This window comes from Anomalospiza imberbis, chromosome 1 (genome assembly GCF_031753505.1).
Source record: "Anomalospiza imberbis isolate Cuckoo-Finch-1a 21T00152 chromosome 1, ASM3175350v1, whole genome shotgun sequence".
NCBI lineage: Eukaryota > Metazoa > Chordata > Aves > Passeriformes > Viduidae > Anomalospiza > Anomalospiza imberbis.
Window position 1 is genome coordinate 111,774,428 of NC_089681.1, and position 20,511 is coordinate 111,794,938.

Sequence of the window (20,511 nt, forward strand, 5' to 3'; positions counted from 1 at the left end):
TTGTATATTTATCTTGAGCTATCAAACACACTAAAAAGAATCTATCTGAGATTCCAGGCACCATGGCTAAATAATAAAAATACAGTCAGTCTTATGCAAACAAATCTGTACACAGCAGCTGCCTCAAAATCTCACAGGGCAAAAAACTGCTCCTGCCACAGGTTCTCCAGAAAACAAACCAACCAAGGGCTGGTATAGCTCTTCCCACTCTGAAAACATCAGACTTTGCTTTTAGTCCCTAAATATTGGACAATCCAAACCACAACGTTTTAAGTCACCATCTTTTCTGGTGTTTCTGCGAATACCAATTGCAGTACATTTGCAATTGTTCATTGTTCTGGATCCTGACAACCCCAAGCATAGATTTATCTTTCAATCCTATCGTTAAATCTATAATTTTAAATCTATAACTATACAGTTTTATATGGATTTAGATTTTTTTACAGATTTATATATAGATTTACTCCTTTCTAGAAAGGCCTATTTGATATCAATCATTAGGAAAAAAACATATCTCCTGTCTTTTTTTTTTTTCCCACAGCTTGACTAATGCATCAAATTGCCTATATTTTAACAAGGAGCTGCTGTATATCTGAAAAAAAAACAGCACAATCCTTAGTAGAAGTTTACATTCTTCATCTTGCCATCTTTTACTGATTTGAAGCAAATGTTTTTTATCACCACGTGTCAATAAACACTAAGAACCAATAAAACAGCCTAGCTTGCATTGTGGGACACTGTTAAACAGAAATACATTGTTGACATCCAGTTTCTTTCAGGCACAGTGAGTGTAATTCGGTGGAAGGCAAAAGAACCTCATTTACCAGCAACTACTTTTCTCTGTAAATAAAAACAAATCCACACACCAAAACAAAAGGATGTTTTTACTAAGACATCAAAGGTTTAAACCACCGACATTCCTTTAAGTAGAAATCTTCAAATCTGAGGGCTGTTTATTAGTTGATTTCCCTCTTTTTTTTAATTACCTGCTTGCTTTCACTGTTTTAGATTCTAGGACAGCATCGTTTCTAGAGACACTAAATCAGGCAATATTAAGTGCTTTTTGTGATTCTCAGGCAAGGCATTTTTAAAGTACAAAGCAACAGCTATTTTTGCTGGATGACACAGTCTAGAGGCCAAAGACTCATTATTCCACCTTCAGAAGGCAACAGCTGGACCACATGGTGGTCATTACTATAACCCCTGTCTCACCATCAGCCCCTTTGCCTGGGGACGAAGGACAATTCCAAGACCAGAGTGACTGAGCTCACTGTTCTTGCTATGGCTCCGGCAGCCTCTGTCTGTGAACAGATGCCAATCATCTCCAGACAACCTTTAGCAACTATTCTTTCAGCAACCTTCTACACTTTCATTTACGCCCTCAAAACAAAAAAAAACAAAACAAAACAAAAAACCAAAACAAAAAAAAAAAAAAAAAAAAAAAAAACAAAACAAAAAACACCTCAACAAGCAGGAGAAGCCAAACCTAGGCAGATCAGCCAGATTTTCCTTATGCTCAGGCATTCACTCCTTCAGAGAAGCCCACCAGGCACATCAGAAAAGAGTAACTTTTCCAAAGCAAAAGAACTAAATGAAGACAACTTCAAGGTGAAGAAAAGGCAACTCTTTCACCCAGTACTTAGCAAAAGGCATTTCCAATGCTCTTCCACTTTGGTGCTCTGTCTTACAACCCTCTGCAGTCAGAGGGGCAGACAGAGTCAGAGCAGAGCCCATTACAGGAGAGACAGCTCTCAAGAACACAGACAAACCGTGGGATGAACAAGGTGCTGGAGCCAAAGGATTCATGAATATTTGGAATAAGCAATCCAAAACCTTAAGAAAAACAGGAGCAAAACAAACCCCTGGAAATTTAACCCAACAGTTGAAATAATCCTACAATTACATAGTTCTTCTTACCTTTGCCATCTGCGCCTGCACGCCATTTGCTTTGAGAGATGCTACTGCTTTCTGTGCTGCTGCGGGACTGTCAAAATCTACAAAACCATAACCTGGAGAATAAAAAGATAAATATAGGTTTTCAGTATAATCCATGTGTATGAGCACAGATAAAGATTTTATTTTCATAAAGAAGGAAAATCTTTCCATTCTCTCACACTGTCTCATAATCTTCCAGCAGCACTGCCACCACACCTCTATTTGTCACATCTTTTCTCATGAACCTAGTAGGGTTTAAAGGAATAAAGTGACCTGAAGCTTCAAAGTGCCAGAAGATACACAGCAGAGGGGGAGTGTAGGCAGGTCTTTGTCTGTCCTAACAGACTAAAGGTCCCTGGCAGCAGAAGGGCACACACGCTCAGCGCTCTGGAGTCCTGCCCCATCTCTTCCGTAAGAGGAGGTAACATTATGGACCTTCCTGGGATACAAAGCTACAGCTTGCAATGGCTGGTTTCACGAGAAAAGACTCCTTCTCCTGTCCTTTAAAATCATACAAAGATTAAGCTTCAGTTGAGAAGGGCAACAAGTCCGTGTGGCAGGCTGGGGCCATGTGTGCAGGGGCAGGGAGAGCAGCCTTCCAGCAGGTGGGACCAGTTCAGGGAGAAATCCCAAGTGTGCTCTCCAGGCAACTGCCAGATAGCTCCAAAAGATGGTAGACAGCAAAATCTCAGCTTTGGTTAAACCACATCCCTTTCATCTCACTGCTCTCTCTTCTGAAACAAAGGGACAGATATCTGCCAGGAATTGCTTTGGGGTATCATCTGAACAACAGCTTAGAGGTTAGATCTTAGGGATTGGCAAGGGATAATCATCTGCTTTTATGTGGCTTTCTTACTCCCAGTATTTGCATTAGTTTAGTATATTAATCAGCCAGTCACTTCCTATCTTCTCTTCCTCACTCTCCATTTTTTTCTTCCTTTAGCCAGCAACACTGGTATGTTCAAGCAAGCCCAGTGCTGTTATCCCTACTGGCTAGCAAAACCCCTGAAAGTTGTTTTTATTTTCCTAAAGACATAAAGCAGGGGTAAGAAGACAAGGAATTGACTTTTCACAACTTTTAAAGCACTGAGCTCTCTCTGACCTTCAACAGCATTCAAATGTCTTGCTTGTAAAGATTTCAACTGAATTAGGAAGATCTAAAAATCTCACCAAGCACTATTTAGGCAGCTGCATATATTTCACAATCCATCCAGGGAAAACCCCTACATCTTTTTAAGCAATTACAGTGTAGGTAGGCATGTGCTGCTCAGACAAGCTGTGGCCAAGGGCCACATCTTTGGCTTCTCCCTGGAAAGCCATATGGATGAAACCGAACTGCCTGAAAGCTTTAATAATATTAGCTCAAGCATATTTATAGCTTCTTTGCAGACATCTCCATTTACTAGATCAATACATATCCTACAGGAGGCAACCACAGATATGATTTCCTCCTGTATCCATTTGTATTTATTTTCCCAGCCTTTCTTCCTACTCCTAGGAGACTTCATTGCCATCGAATCTGCACCAAATCTAGGTATAAGATTGTGTGCTTGTTATCATCTTGCCCCTCAAATTACAAACATCTCTATTATTATTTTGGTATGCATACTTTACTCAATGTAGGGGTTAGTCCAATCATGAAAGAATTTTGTGTACATGGATGTTTTTGTTTCTTGGCTTAAATCTCATCCATAAAGTTTTAAGAAAACTAAAAGAAATAAGAAAAAAGAAACAGACAAAACTATTAAAGAATTGCTGACTTAAGGAGCGTGAAAACCACTATTCTGTAGCAAAGTCAAGATCTGAACCTTTCTTTTCTTTTCTTTGCTCAGTTTACTATTTTGGTTTGTTTAGTGGAGGGTTTCTTGTCATGGGGAGGACTGGGGAGATTTTTTTTGATAGGGCATTACTACAGATTGAGGGACACTGTGATACAGACACTGACAGATTGAGGGACACCATGATAACAAATCTAATAAACACTAGAGTTTGATCAACTTGGGGATGTGAGGAGTGTTTGACCTTCTCTGATTCCCTCATTTGATTTTCCCTTTTTACTGCAAGCCATTTTTAAATCAGTTTGTCCTACATCGCATTTTCCTTTGCAGTGCTATCCAAGCTCTCTTCCACTGCAGAGCAGCAGTAAAGCTGATACTGCTTTGAAGTAAAAAGCATGCTACAAGAGAGCAAGACTCCTCCCTGGATTTCTCCAATGCCTTTGCCCTCTGGAAGAGAAACTTCTGGGAGGAAGAAGGAGATACAATTAGATGTGACTTCCAATTTCCTATATGAGAGATCCTGACAAGACAGAGCTGTCAAACAGGAAATCTGAAACATCTTGGGAAGTGATGGGATGGCTTGGATCAAACACTGAGAAAATTATTTTTTAGGGCAGTGAGGTGATCTTCTCAGGAAACTAAATTGTTTTTATTTCTCACCATTTCCATGCCCAAAAATTAGGAGGTAAAAGTGCAAAAGTAATTTAACATTGTCATTAAAAACAGATAATGGAGTTAGTTTTTATTTAGCATCAGTGTACAGTGCAGGTTTCATGTATGAAGGAATAGAAAGGAGATTATTTTTAATCTGACTTTCCAGACAGCACAGTAGTTATTCACATCTAAATTAGTTTTGCTTGTAAATAAAAACCAGAATGTGTAAGAATATTCCAGTGTTGTATCACAGATATAAAGTATATCTAGCATAATAAATCAGTGAAGAGTAATATCAGTCCATAATATCTAAAACCATTAATATCTTCTACGAATTTTTTCACTGGGCACAAGGGGCAATATGACCATATCAGAGATCCAGTGGAGTATCAAGACAAAAAAACCTCACATCTTTAGCTGCCCATTATGCATTCTAGTATAACTACTCCCAGTCTCACTGCAAAGCTGTTCTTTTTCCTTCCCTCAAGCTCATTTCCATTCCAAGTATCTTTTTCTAGCCCTCCCCCCTCCTGACACATCTCTCCACCACACACAGAACATCAGGACAAAATCACTCCATGGCTGAAAACCCGTCCAAAGAACATCAATCTGCCACAAGGGAAGCCAAGTTCCCAGGCTGTTTCAGCATTCAAGTATCCTTACAAGAACCCTGCAATGCTATATAATGGAAAACCAGGCATGATGCCTTTTTGTACAGTTTCCGTTCTTCCACGTAGATGTTTATAGTCTATGTTAGTGACCCACACTAAAATATTTCATTTGTTCATAACCTCACTTCATTTTTTGTGTCTCCGGCACTGACTAAATAGTGTTAATTTTTCTGTTTGGGTTTTGGGTTTTTGTGTGTTGGGGTTTTTCTGTTGTTGTTTTTTTTTAATTTATTTACTTGTCTGGGTGGATGAAATTTAGCCCTCATGAAAGCTAAAACTGGGTCTTGGAACATCCTCTCCAGTGTTCTCCAAAGTGTAAATGAAGTACCAAATTCCCTGTGCTGAGAGTCACTCCCTCCTGTCCAGGCTGTGGCTGAAGTGGGTTGTGCTCCCCACCAGCAGAACTGGGCTGCTGTGGCTGCCCCTGGCAGGTGCACTGTGGCTGGGTTTGGCTGCTCCAGCATCTAACCCTGCTCTGTTCCCTGGCTCCTCCTGGGAAAAGGTAGGAAAATGGTTGGAATCATCCCCTGGGATGAAATCCAGATCAGGGTCTGCCAATCAGACGCTGCTCTAAGAAAACATTTGAATTTCTTTTTCCTTCTTTAAAAACAACTGCAAGCCTCACCAGACTGTCCCTCTGCTAGACTCAAATTCCACAGCTTTTTTTTTCTTCTCTTTCCCCTGCATTTTTATTGTGTGTTCACTGCCTTGTAAACATTCTGGTTAATGGATTATACATTTTTCCCCCAGTTTTTATGCAGAACATCATGAAAAACAAACTCAGATTCTAAACCAGGACCTTCAGACTGTGCTCACAAGAATCCATCACCACCACAGGAAACCAAAACTGTTTCCCCTTTTTTCCTGAAGCATCCTGATATTTTCCTTTAAGAACTCCAAACACAAATAAGGAAAGCTGTGTTGTCTCCTGCTGCTTTGAGAGATGGGAACTGAATTTATCACTAACATGAACCCCTCACCTCAAGTGTACTTAGACTGAGGGTGGCTTTGGTACTCCAATGCTACAAGTCCTCCAGGATCCTGAGGTTTTTTTGTAGAATGACATATTACAAGTTCCTACATGCAAGCACACAAAGAAACCCAGGATAAAACTATTTAGAATAATTGTTAAACGTTTCCTTTAAGAAATACAGTGCCTGTAATTTTGTACTGGCCTGATGCCATTAGGGCTAAATAATTAAATTTTAAAAATAAAACCAGTATGGTTGGTTTTTTTTTGTTTGTTTTTTTTGTTTTTTTTTTTTTTTACCTGTGGGGGAAAGAAAACAGCTAAGCATCAGCAAACTCAAGTTTATAGCTAGCTGCAATAAGTGCTACCCAAATACACTGGCAGACACTAAACATCTCCGTCTCCTATAACCTAAATGGCTGGGGGCCTCCCGGTCTCAGTTTCTCAGTTCCATAATTAAGCTTGGCAGCAGGTTCAAATGAATTAAAACTGAATGTCACTATTTCCTCAACAAATCCCTCATCCTTGTTTTTTTCTTACTTGTCAGGAGAAGACCAGCAGAACAGCAATTAGTGGTAAGCAGTGCAGTGAAAAAGAACCAAGCATACACTAATTAGGTCACTCGCCAAACACGTTCATTTCATTGGCAGATTTAATCAATGTTTTCCTGAAATGTCTTAAATCTCCTATGCTAATTTAAAGTTTTGTTATTGTTGCTACTTTAAACACAGATGGGATGCCTGGAGATTTTCAATTGCTTTCCACAAATCCATTTCAAAATAACAACCCCTCATATAGTATATCATCAAAATTTCGGCACAGGTTTTAGGAAATGGCCTCTAATTTTATGCCAACATTTTTGTGCCTGCAAATACCTACGGGTGCAATTTTGTGGATTTAAGTAATTGCAGGTGTGTAGGGCTCTTAGACATCAAACTCTGAATTGCCCTGATGGATCGGGTACTTAGGGGTAATGCCAAATAATTTAAGGGACTGCCTGCCACTTGAGGTTCCCGTAATTCTTGTGAAGTGCTGGATGGTGGCACAGAGCAAAGGTGAGCTTCCCCTGGCACACATGGGCTTTACACTTCACCTCCAGGAAGCTCTGCTGGTATAGTGACAGGAATGAGAGCCTTGCTGCCTTTTTGAAGCATTGAGGCAGCTCCTCAGTCACTGCTGAAAGCAGCATTAGTTACTCAGAGTGCATGGGAACAGCATTTTCAGGGTGTCCTAGCAGCTTACAGCTGTTAGTGCTTACAGCTAGCACACCAAGGTGCTTTTTTGCATGGAAGACACTCTGTCGGCAGTCGGCATCACTGTCGCCGTGGGAGAGGGAGTTGCCACGGCTGCTGAACTAATCTGCACCACACCAGCCTGCCCTGCCCTCCTTCCTGTCCTGACTGCACATCCTCGGGTCCCTGCAGAGGCTCCATCCTTCCTGCTGGCGCTGCCCCCAGAACCGGCCTGGCCACGGCCCCACAACCACCAGTGGGTTTGAAAGGGTCACCTGATCAGCCAGGGTCAAAATAAAATGAAAAAAGCCAAAGAGCAGGAGAAGCGTGGTTTCCTAGAAGTGAGGAGCGGAGCGCCCCGGTACGCTGCTGAGCTGGAGCTCTGCAAAGACAGCAACCTCTGACAGAGGGCTGAGAAAGGAGAAGCCATGACAAATGAGGGAAGATAAGTTGGGGATGGTGAATTCTAAGCCTGACCCTGACAAAAGGCCAAACACCACATCTGACCTCTGAGCAGGTGCTTCTTTGAACCACTTGAATTCAAGTCAACCAGTACTCTCTGTTTTCTGGCTCCCACACATCCACACAAGCAGAGACAAGAGATGGAGACCTGACCCATCCAGCCAGGAGACTGGCATGGAGTCTGGGCACTAATTCAGCCAGTGTACCTGAGTCGGTAACCTTGAAAGCACCTAAATGCATGCATTGATGGGGAGCTCACACATGCTGAGGAGCTCTTCTGCTTCCACTGATGCCAACAAACTCACTTCATCAAAAGAGTTAATAATTGGTTTCTGTAAGTTAATATCTTTGCTTCCTTCCTGACAGATGGAAAAGGCTGACTGTCCCAGGCAGCCCCCACTCCTGCCGGGCCCTCTGCACTAGGGGCTGACATGGGCATTTAAGCCAAGTTGTGACAAAGCAGGAACTCCAGCTCTGACATTTTCCCACATTGGAGAGCTTGACTTAGTCACAATGACTCCTTTTGGCAGCATAAGACATGTACATTTTGCATAATATTACATAATAGTGGAGAAACTTTTAAAAGATGAACACAGATTTACTTATGTGTAATGAAAATTCCATTACACCTAAACTTTTTTTCCTAGGTCTAACGCACCAGACCATTTGGAACGGTGCTTGCCACCAGCGTACAATGTTTTTTTTAATGTAAAAAAAGTTCCCAGTCCTTGTTTCTGACCATCTAGAATTCAATATATTGGACCTGAAATCCAGAGCAGAGAAGACTGAGCATATCATACAGGTTCGGTCTTCAAGTAGTGTAGAGGTTGTTTGGACAAAAAGGAGGATAAAGTAATTTCAAGAAACATTTCATTAATGTTTCTGCTAATGCTACGCAGAGAGTGGAAATTAAAAACCACCCCCAAAAGGAAATGTGATGAGGGAGAGGAATACCAGCCTAGAGAAGAGGCAGCAGCCAAAACTATTTGATGAATTAAGAAACCATTAAATAGAATATATTTATCACAAATACCTTATTTTAACTTTATGAGATCACCTCCACATATATATATATATATGTGCATATATCTGAAGACACAAGCATGAAGTTTTGACACAAACACTAGTATAAATACACAAATACCTAATAATCAAAGAGATATTTCTCCTTCATACTTAGAAGAAACCACTAGGATTTCACAAAAGCCTAAGTTAATTTGAGTTTTAAAATTCACATTTGCCCAGCACTCATTTAGAGTCTCTTAATAGGTAGTATTTGTTCTGACAATCAGATAGTCTGCAAAATAAGTGATTATCTAGTAATTTACTATGCAATTTTCAGACATTGTTTTATGCTCAGATAAATAATCAAATAAAAGTTTTATAAGCCTTGGAAAATTAGAGTTAGCAAGCAAAGAGGTTGAATCACCCTTGAACACAAAATTACCGAAAACAGCTTCTTCATTTCATTGTTCAAATTGTGCTAAAATATTCCTACAGCTCCAAATACTCAGAGTAATAGTAAAATAGTCTACATCATTACTATTTTTAAATCACTACTTTATAAAAATGTTCTCAGTGGCTAGAAAGTGGTGAATCATCACCTTTTAATTAAAACAGCTAATATATAGTTAGAAAAATAATTGGAAGTGAAGACTCTTAAATGCAAGAAAGAAAAGATAGTCCCTTCATTTCAGATCACTCCCCAGAGATGCACCTACATTGTTAAGTATGCATATATAGCTGATTTTTTTTTGTTTGCTTTAGCTTGATATGGAAATACAGCACAAAACTCTCACTTTAATTATGTTTCTGCAGTGATTTCTTTTGCTTCTTGCATTATTTGAATCCCCTTTATAACAAGAGTATTGCAGAAAACCAGCATTAACTAACAGAATTTTAGAGATCTTTTTGCAAACACATTCTTAGTTTGAACATTCAATTACTTTGAATTAAGCAGAGCTCATATGAATACAGGTTATTATTAATTGCATTGAGTAACTAATGATAATATTTTACTGCAAAACTGAAGTATGGAACCCATTATGATCTTTAAATGTATTTTAAACTGTTTATAAATTATTTTTGTCAATCTCTGGTGAGTAAAGGAAACAGTACAAAGACACCTACAAAATTTTGCTATGTGGGAAAGAAGTACTTATGCATCAAGTAAGTAACTATATGTATATGCATATTCATGTCTATTTTTCTGGAACTTCATGCTTCCAAAACCTTAGTCTCTGAAGAAACAGAAGCAGATCTCAAAATTGACAAGAGCTCTTTGTGAAAGATGGTTATAATAACAACTGTGACGGGGAGAGGCATAAGAAGTTACGACTTTAGCAAATACACCTATCAAGAAAACAGTACTGCACTTGAGTACCCTCTCTCAATTTACACTGCATTCCTGGCAATTCAGAACCCCAAAGACTGGCAAACTGAAGAAAATCCTAGAAAGAGCACAATCATAGCCATGAAAATCCAGATTTTGCAAGTGGCAGAACACAATTTGTTTATCCCTAACAATATGACAAATATTTGGGGCCTTAAAAGTGAACATACACGTGTGTGAATACTTATGGGTAACCCTAATTGCAGCACGTCACCAGCACAGAGAGACCTAAGACTTTCTGAGAACCTGTCAAAGAACAAAAATCTTGGTGAAAATAAACAGAGTGAAGTTGAGAAATATTTCCTGGTATTTGCTAACAGCGTGAATTTGGATTAATCACACAAAACCAATGATGGAAAATTCATTGCTTAAGTTACTAAATATGGACTGACTAAAGAAAAAACATTGTAAATCTCACAGTGTCAGAAGAACATGAGATAAACACACTTTTCCATCTTTAACTTTCAAAGTAAATCTCTCCTCAAGTCCCACTGATTCACTGTCAAAATTCAAAATGAAGAGTAACTCTATTTTTAAATACAGGGATAGCTTACATCTACAATTGCCATATAAACCTATGTATGATTCAACATTACAGTTATTTACCACCATAACATTTTTAACAATACATTAGTTGTATAATGTAATCACTAATATTATTTTCACTAGATTTCTGTAGCATGAGACAGTCATTGTGGTTCTGAAGCTGAACTAAATTTCACACTTGAAGCAGTGATTGAAGAAAGCAGAATGTTCTCCCAAAGAAGTACTGCAAGAGGAGTGCTTAGTTACATATTTATATAAAAGGGAGAGAAGGATACAATAGCTGTTTCTTCCCTCGATTGGAGAAACACTCAGTGCCTCACAATATTTTGCAATACCCAGAACAAAATAACCAGAATTTGCAGTTTCAGATTTACATCACCTGCTTTGAGATCCAGAGTTACAGTATCAATTAATAGCTTCCCTGAAAAACTTGAAAGGAGCCCTTACACCCAAGACTGAAAAAGGGTTTGCTTTTTAAACTGCTATTTTTCATATTCACTTTCCTCTGATTACAGCGACGTCCAGATGCTGAAGTTTCAAAATACCACAAGAAAGACTATTTTCTCGGTATTTCCAGACAGCAGGAAACACTGACACTCTCATGAGAAAGTCTGCTCTTCTGAGGTTTCATGCTCAGTTATGCAGACTCCAGAGCTTTACTTAGCTTGGATAATGTTTGGGTAAGATATGAAACCAAATCTCTTGAGATTTGTCCATCACTTATTTTAGACCTGAGCGACTTGAGTAAAAAACCTGGTGTAGAGAAACAGTTTAGGAAAAAATCATTCAGCCATTACTTCTGAAAGCTCCCTGTGCCTGTGTAAAGCAACTGATTTCTCTTCTAAATATTGGACCTCAGTTTACCCAAAGCCAAGCAAGTTATCCACCAGCTGTTCACCAAAAAGGCACATAACCTAAGAAACTATGAGACTAATTCCAGCTCCTGAGGACTAGTTAGAAATGAACATTAATACTGTCCTGCATCTCTCAGGGTTGGAATCTGGCATGGCATTCCAGCAGGCATTTATGGACGGACAAAACAGAACCTATGGGTGCTTTACTTCCAGTGCACCACACCCATGAAAGACAGCAGGGAAATACTGGGAGGGGGGAAATGAAATCTCTCAGCAGCCAACTCTACCAGCACTCACTTTAAACAGTGATACTATTCTAGGAGGCAAAAGGAGGATGTTGTGTAGCACTCAGGGATCTTTGTCAGAAATGAAATATTCCATTCTCTTCTTCCCAACATTGGATTGCTCAGCAACCTTAACATTAAGTAACTGCAAATCCTTGCAAGTAGGAAAAAACAATCTGACAAGAGAAGATGCACTTGGTGATCACACTGTGATTACTGTACTTTATTAAAAATAATTTTATTTTCCGTATGTTTTGACAAGAAAATAGAAAGCATCTTGTGCAGGCTTCAGGAAATATTAAAATAACCTAAGGTGATGAACATGCTATTATCCAGTCTGTTCCAGAGGGAGGATGCTCAAGTACTGAAATGGTTTTCATTTCAAATACACATTCATTTTCAAGACACTGCACTTGAAAAATTGGACTGTATATTTGTCATACAGTAAGCAGTGATAAAGAGCACAGCAATTTATGTTCTTTATGCAAACCACTTGTAATTCAGAAAACAACTATAGTTTCTAAAAGGCAGCAAAGTGATAACACTTTCCCAAGGAAGTGAAATGTTTTTTTCATGCCAGTTGGCTAATTCTAGCATGCCAACCTTTGCTGTGATAAACATTTTGGATAACATGAAAAGAACTCCTATTCCAACCCATCAACACTCATGATGTCTTGGAGCTTTAGGCAGAGATGAGCAATACCTTCTGAATATTTCATATTTCTAAGAAAAGGATCCTGCTACCACCACCACCACACTAAAATAATGATGACCTTTGAGCAAGAGGTCAATGTGCTTTCAAGAAATGACTGGTGGTAACAACCAGCATTCCACCAGTGCTAAGGAGGAGAAGCAATATATTTCGGCAATATAGAGCAGGATAAGCCACAACACAGAGGTAAGAACAAAATCGGTGTTAAAGACACAGTGTACATTTATTGCTCAATGATTTTGGACATAGACACTATTTCAGACAATCAGAATGTAAGCTTCCTTAAAGTTTTATAGTTATATTGCCCAGGGTGTGGTGTTCTTTTTTCTTTTGTGGTTAAATACTAGTTGCACCTTCTGAGCCTTTTTTCATGTATCTACCACATTTATCTGTAGCCTGAAGTTCCAAAATGCTATTATTATGGTAGCCAGAAATGGCTATTAGTTTTCCTGGCTGAGACAAAATGAAAAAAATAAGAAAAAAAAAGAATTGAGAAGAAAAGAAGAAATCACATCAGAAAATCTTTTTTCAAGATCTCTAATCCATTTTCTTCAGATTTGAGATAGTTCTGCAATGTAGGTAAGTGGAAGACACAGATAAAGTGGGTAAAGTACAGGCTTTTAATAAAAGTCTGAATTTTGAACTAGTAGAAGTTTCCTATCACTATAAATCCCATATCTCTAATACATGAAAAAGAATCAAGTTAATAATACAACATTTGAATCTGAAGCAAACACCTTCCTTCCTATCTTGAATTTAAGGTAGCTCTCCAGTGTCAGCTTGCATGTAACAACATTCCCTGCTGGTACAGAACATGGGGGTCACACACCACAAAGGTCTGATGAAGGCGCCCGCTGAAGCCCATGCTGAAGCCCCCTGAATGATGACTGTGAGGCAGCAGGAGGTCACACCAGCAGGAGGACAATCCCCTGTGAATAAATGCCAATATGTAGGAAGCCTCTTGCACACTCAAATTCATGGCCTCAACTAGCCTTCACAGAGCTTGTAGAGAAAAAAGGCACAAATATGGGATTGGAAGAGACATCTTGGGTCTTTCTGGAATGTGGATGATGAGAACCCAACATTAGATGACCACATGGGGTAACATCAATTACTTACATAGTTCTTTTAATATTACCCTTTACTTACTGAGGATCTCACCTGATACATCCTTGTACCAAATATATATTGCCTTCACAATAGTGGCCATTTATCGTTTGGGCACTTACATAATCATCTGATACTTTCCCTAAAAATAATCTTCCAACTTTCCATTCAGGATTTCTTCTATTACTTCCTAAGTAAATTATTTTACTATTGGATTTTTTTCTCTTTTTCTCAAAATCCAGCCTTCAGGATCATCTAAGTATGTCTCCATGTAATTGCCTTGTGTAACAAGCAGGTATTGAGGGAGCTTTGGCAGCAATATCATTGAATAATAAATAAGAAGTCTGATACATGCCTTAGAAAGAGGGGCTGGGTGGGCATTGCTGATGGTAGTGACTGCTGTGTCCTATCCTGAATTCAGATCATAAGAATATCTGCAAGGACTATGTTTACTAGCTTTTCCTAAATGTTCAGGCATCCTCTGAACATAAAGCTGTTGAGTTTAGGGTCTCCAGAGCCCTTTAAGGATTTAACTAAGAAGCAAACTCATTGATATATATTGCCAGTAAAAGGCCAAATATACACTGAAAACAACATTCACCACATTAAGCCAGTTTAAGGTATGAATTTCAAGGCTTGAAAATAAAAGGTAAATGTGAGGAAGGCAGATATGCTAAAATATTCTTTTTAAAAATGAAAGTGAGGACAAGTCAGATATAATCATATTTGGTTATTAATGAGGGATACTTTATTATTAAAAATATCACAATTTTTATAAATTATACAGAGAATAATATACCTGAGATTTCCAGGTCTGTAATAGTTTGCAGAGAGTGGTTGTGCATCACTGTAGCACAACAAATAAGAAAAAAATAAAGAGGAAGCAGCAAGGAGTTTAGCTGGGACACACAAACCCAGCAAACGTTATTTTGCCAAAATGCGCAAAAAGAGAAAAAGACATTTGAAATGCCCAGCAGGATCCTCATATACCACATCAAAGAAATAAAGAAATGGCAACCAATTTTTTTTTTCCTTTCAAGAAAGAGTGCAAAATCTCCCCACACTTTTGTGTGTGTGTATGGTCTTGGTCAGTCACTCAGCCTTCATTTGCTGTGGCAGGCGAGACAGGGAATAGACACAGGCACTGCCGTGCCTCTCTCACGCAGACGCCAAATTCATGTTGGTGTTGTCAATGCAGAGATATGTAAATGTTTTGAGCCTGAATGTCTGCTTCCTGTCAACAGCAAGAATTAGCCAGACAAATATCCGGCAGGCACGGCTGTGCTTTCGTAAGAGTGTAAATGTTGTACTACAAAATTTGCTGCTTGCTTTATCACTGGCCTGTAGCTCTCAAAGCTGTTTTTGTGACCAAATGCAAAGGAAAGCACCTTCCCACACCACCATGAGACCCTGAAAGCACTGAGGGGTGTGTATGGAGGAAGATGATGAGGTACTAGCTGGCTGAAAAAATGAACACAGAGCTACTAGATGACCAAAAGGGTGCCCACAAAAGGAAACCCATCTCATTTCCATTACACAGAGATGGCAGCCTTTACAACAGCTTGCTACTCTACCCCTACACCTTCCTAGGCATCACTTTGTATTTCTGGGGCAGTCCTGGGACTCTTTCTTCCAGAGGTGACATAGGCAAGTGGTGTATCAATCAGAAGATGGCATGTCCATGTATTTCTGTATATATAATGCAATCAAAAGACCCTATATTGGGTATTTCTATTACATAGAGTGATATTCTGTTCTATGACCCTGAGAGCAGGTTTCTTTTTCACTGCTTAAGGGCAAGGGTAGGGGGTAACATGGAGCTGAGGCGTAAATTTCCTCACATGCCAGGCTTGAAACCTTTGAACGAAATGTGGATTGCCACTCTCATTTATTCATGGGGTGCAACAGCTTCACCCTCCCAGTGCTCTCTCCTGCACTAGAAGACAATATGAGGTTCCAGCAACAGACAGGGAAAACATTTGGAAAGAGAAAACCTTCCTAGTCTTCCAGAAATCATATAATTTTGTCATGTCATTTTATTACTTATTTTTTCCTTTTTTCTTCCCAGATGGTTGGGACAAACATTGCACATAAAAAAGAAGCAGCCTTTCCTTGCCTGTATCTAGAAGCAAGCAGATGGAACAGATGAAGGATCTCATGCAAAGCATGATGGTGTGACATGATGGAAGACAGACTACAGTATTAATCAGCCTTTCCCTCCCTAAGTCTACACTACACCTAATTAAGATGCCCATTTCACCTTCCTATCATGGATTTTGTCACCTAGGAAGTCTGTATTTATTGCATCAAGGCTTTGTTTTCCTGGATAACAAAACCTAAGATCTTTTAAAAACAAGAAAAAAAAAAAGTCCAGCAAATCACGTGATTCCAATCCTAATTCACATATGTGGCACAAGTGCTTTGCACTTGTTTAATGGGCAACTAACAGAATCAAGCTTCCCTCAGGAAAGTCAACATTTTAGTGTACGCTAGGAAAATTAAGAAAAAGCCATCTTCCAACCAAAAAATAAACCCCACATTTAATAGCTTAAAATGAAGCCACTGAAGACTAAACATCTGGGCTTTTTGGATATTATCCCAGATGCTGCGTGTAACACTGAAGCTCTTCATCACAGTATCCTCTTAAGAATTTGAATAAGATCATTTCTCCAGTATATGATGCTTCTCTGCAGGACATCATAAAAACATGCATGTTGCAATAAGACCTCTGCTATGCGTGTGAAATTCACACTGAACCACTTTAGATTTCTTTGGGTTCTCCAGGATTTCACGTAATACTAATCACCTACCTGCAGCAGTAGCAACAGCAACCACCCATGTGGATCACAAAAGCCAGTTAGAGAGGGATTATCAGAAACACTAATAAATCAGCAGTGTTTCTAGAACTTCCACTGGAGGTCAGTGGGATTTTTTGTTCCTGAAATACAACAGGCACATCCACAGTGCATCTCACCAGCATCCATCAGAGACCTTCCCACCAGTGTTGAACAAAGCAGTATTGCCTAGATGGCAAAGACAAGTGCCTGAACAGTGTGGTCCTCCCAGAATATTTAGGACTGTTTCTCATCAGGTATAAAAAGAAGTAGCAGAGCACCACTGTGTTACTGGTTTCAATACTAGTTTGGACAGGTCTGCTCAGTACAGCACTGTGTTTTTGAAAACCTCAGTTTCAAAAATGACTTGTTTTGAGATCTCCGCTGGTCTCATCTTCCAGGCCATACCAGCTGTGCTGAGATGCAGCCTGGATTTACTGGGACTGCTGCACAGAGTTCTGGACCTGGTTCTTTACAGAAGGTCAGACTGATCGGTGCATTTAAGCTCTGCAAACTTCTGAGAAAGCGTGTGTGGAACATGGCCACTGGAAAGCAACTGAACCAGCACAACATTTCATAGGCCAGAGGCACACTGATTACAACTATAGCCAAACTACACAGTGTGAGAGAGCCACACAAAAGACAAAAGTATGGGATAAGGCTGAAACAGAATTAGCCTTAATAGACAGTACCTCCCTAGAGCTTTTATGCTCACGGCCAAGCAAAACGGTTCTGCACAGGAAGACAAGAACTGCAGACTTCTGGCATGGGTCTTGAGACATAAACAGTATGAGAGACTTGTTCCCATAGTGGAACAAAGAGGTGAAGCAGACCCCCTTGAAACAAACAATTCCTGGCTATCATACCATCCAAACAAGCACAAATAAAATTAAGTGTTTCATTTAAGCTTTCCCTTTTTTTTTTCAAATATATAAAGTAGAAAATAACATTTTTAAAAGTTGATAGCTTTTTTGTTTTATTGACCTTCCTCTGCTTCCTCTAGCAAATCACACACAACCACATTCTCCCTTTTTTTAGAGATACATTGGTAGTAGGAAGTTTTGTTGTAGACTCTCTTTTTGTTTCTTTTTTTTTCCAGACAGTCTTGTCCATTTTTTTCCAGTCCTGAGATGATCGCTCCTATTCTTAATTTTCCTCCTCTCCTTGCTCCTCTAAGGTGACTTAAAAAGAGAAAGACTCACAGAATAGGCTAGGAAGATGGCTTGATTAATGACTTTTCCACTCCTGTAAGTAATTTCAAAGGAATCATTCTATCCAGGGATGACAACAGGGAAGATGTTTCCATAAACTCCAGTATGCTTCCTGCAAACACATAAGCATTCCAGTGCAGGCAAGGAGAAAGTAAAGATTTCATTCTCTAGCAATGCAATTATTTTCCTTTTCTGTTTGCTTTTTCTCCCCATACTTTCTGTTTTTCCCATACTTTCCATTTTTTTATCTTTCCTTTAATGGGTTTTATCTATGTCTGTAATTTTCTTCCATCATCTCCTCTTTCCTAGCATGTTTTTCTAGCTTCTTCAGCCTCTGATTTCCTTTGTCTGCTAATTTCAGCAATTAAGATGGAAACAGTAGTTCTCAAAAAAAAAAAAAAAAAACAAAAACAAAAAAACCCCAAACAAAACCAAAAACCAAACAAACACCTCAGCTTTTAAAGTTGAAACAAGAAAACTGGACTTTGAAAAAAGGTGAAAAGTAAGGACAAAGGTCTGTTTTGAAATGATAGTGCAACAAAGGAAGCAATTAGGGAAAAAAGTAAAGTGAAAAATGAATTCAAGTTTTCACTTGGAATTCAAGTTTTCTTTCAGTTAAAAAAAAAGTTCTTGTCCAATATGTTTCTGTACTTACTGCTTTTATCTGCGTAATGGGGAGTAGACTTGCCAAAATATCATGAGAGTCTTACTAGTAATGAGACTTTTAGACAGAGAAAATGCCAGAGTTTCTAGATAAATCAGAAACAGAAAGTACTAAGTACTTAAATGGAAAATTTATCTCATAAAGGAGTGCAGCCCTGTATCTCAAACAAAAGCAGGCTCACAAATTGCTGTACTTACATTTTTAATAGTCTGCCATGTTAATCAACTTTCTAGGATTCAGTCTACCTGCCTCAGGAGGGGCTTTGTTATCCACACCCTGGATACGCAGGACAGTTTGGTCTTAGTTGAAAGGCAAAGGGCACAGAACAGAGAACCCAAAACCTTTTGATGGATGCTGCAGCTTGAGGTTGTAGCACATTTCTAGTGCAGTTTGAGAAAGCCAGTACTCTGCTGCTGTCACAGCTTTTGGTTGCCTGCTGCAGGGATTCCCTGCTGCCACTTGCTTCACAGACACTTCTGTCCTATAAACACAGCTAGAAAACATTAAAGATGAACCTGGGGCCTTGGAAAGTTTCTGAAGACACTTAATATAACTATCGTTTTATCAAAGGAACATGTATTAGAAGATTATTATTTTGCTTCTCAAAGTATGCTTGCTACAGAAAACTTGTTCACCGAAGGACAACTCAGAAGATAGCTCAGCTTCTGAACCTCAGTTTTGCCCAGCTTCAGGTATTATTGACTAATTTAGGAGACAGGAAGACCACATTCTTTATGTGTCAGAGGAAATGGAGAGCAGTTCCTTTGTAGGGCACTTCAGAGCCCCAAAGGTAAATTCATTTTCTGAACCACCTCTGAAGGAGCATCTCTCTGCAGGGTTCATATTGATTCTAAGAAAACCAGTTTTAAAACTGAGAGTTTTGTGTTTGTTTCTAAAACTGGGCAGGGCAGACATTTGCCTCTGCAAGTGTCACTATTCAGCCTTTATCAAGCTTACAGTGTGGGGCGAGATCTTGCCAGCTCATGGCATGTGCCAAAAGGAGAAGAAAGGATGGGAAAGGAGGGTGAGACTCTCACACTGGGATTGCACACAGAGGAAGGGACAGGGTGGCGAGGCACTCATGCAAGGCACAGCATAGGTGGATAAGGAAACAAACAAAAAAAAAAAAAAAACAGAGATACATGCACATTGGATTTTAGTTCTAATAAATAAAAACTAGGGCAATGCACCCATTTTTATCACAAGGCTTCACTAATGAGAACACTGCTAATGAGAACACAACATGGACAAAAGCTTCTCTCAAAGCTTTTTCATTCAACACCAAACACTTCCCAGTCAAAATCCAGAAAGACTTCCTAATAGGGATTAGCTCATTTTCATTGTGAGCCAGAGGCCATTGGAACAAAAATACCAAGTGTTTGGTCAGGAAAAGTAATTTGGGCCAAATATTGTTCTCATTTGGTCTTGGTCTCCCTTTCACACCCCTCTCTGTTCTCTCCCAGTGATGATGAAGGGTATGACTGTCACCAGTACTTCTTCCTGTTAGCACATAGGAAAGGCTCCAGCAAAAGGCTCTTGCTCAATTCCATTCATTGCAGCTGGGTCATGCAGACAAACCACAGCGAGCTGATACAATGAAAAGCAAGTTTTAGCTGGAAAGCATGATTTTTTATTTCTTTTGCCGCAAATTTTTCTGCCCTCTTATATAATTTTAAAGCAATGTGCTACTATGTGTATTTTTAAGGAGCTGAAAAAATTAAACCAACTAATCCTTTCTTCTTGAATTTTTTTTTTCCTTACAAAGTAGGCAGAGCATACAAGCTAAATAATATTATTATATGTATGCATAACTTCTAAATAAAAATAAGAGGTTAACTTTGGTGTGATTTACTAGACTGACAACATACCCCTATCAAGTATACAGCACCCTAATAAATCCTGAAGTGCTCCCTCAAATTTGCATAATATGTATGCACTATCAGTCAAATCCAAATGTGGATTGATTCAGACATCTTAAGGAACAAACAACTCACTGCATAGGCACAGACTACAATAATAATCATTCTCTGATTATGGCTGATGCCCAAAAGATTAGCCAGCTAACGGAGACAACTATCTACCAAGCTGGCTGAATTTAATGAGCATTTCATTCACCCTCAGTAAGAGCCTCTTTGAAATAAAAATGAAAAAAAAAAAAAAAAAAAAAAACAACCAAGAATGTGGTGGGTTTTTTCTTAACTGAAA

General features: G+C 39.1%; 1 protein-coding gene across 12 annotated transcripts in view; it reads right to left on the reverse strand.

The window, feature by feature from the left end:
• RBMS3 (RNA binding motif single stranded interacting protein 3) overlaps positions 1-20,511 on the reverse strand; it is a 703,009-nt gene that overhangs the window by 256,273 nt on the left and 426,225 nt on the right. For all 12 annotated transcript variants that reach the window (XM_068206323.1, XM_068206331.1, XM_068206308.1 and 9 more), the window contains one exon: positions 1,918-2,009. In XM_068206323.1, the coding sequence (XP_068062424.1) occupies positions 1,918-2,009 (92 nt within the window). The remainder of the gene's footprint in view (positions 1-1,917; positions 2,010-20,511) is intronic.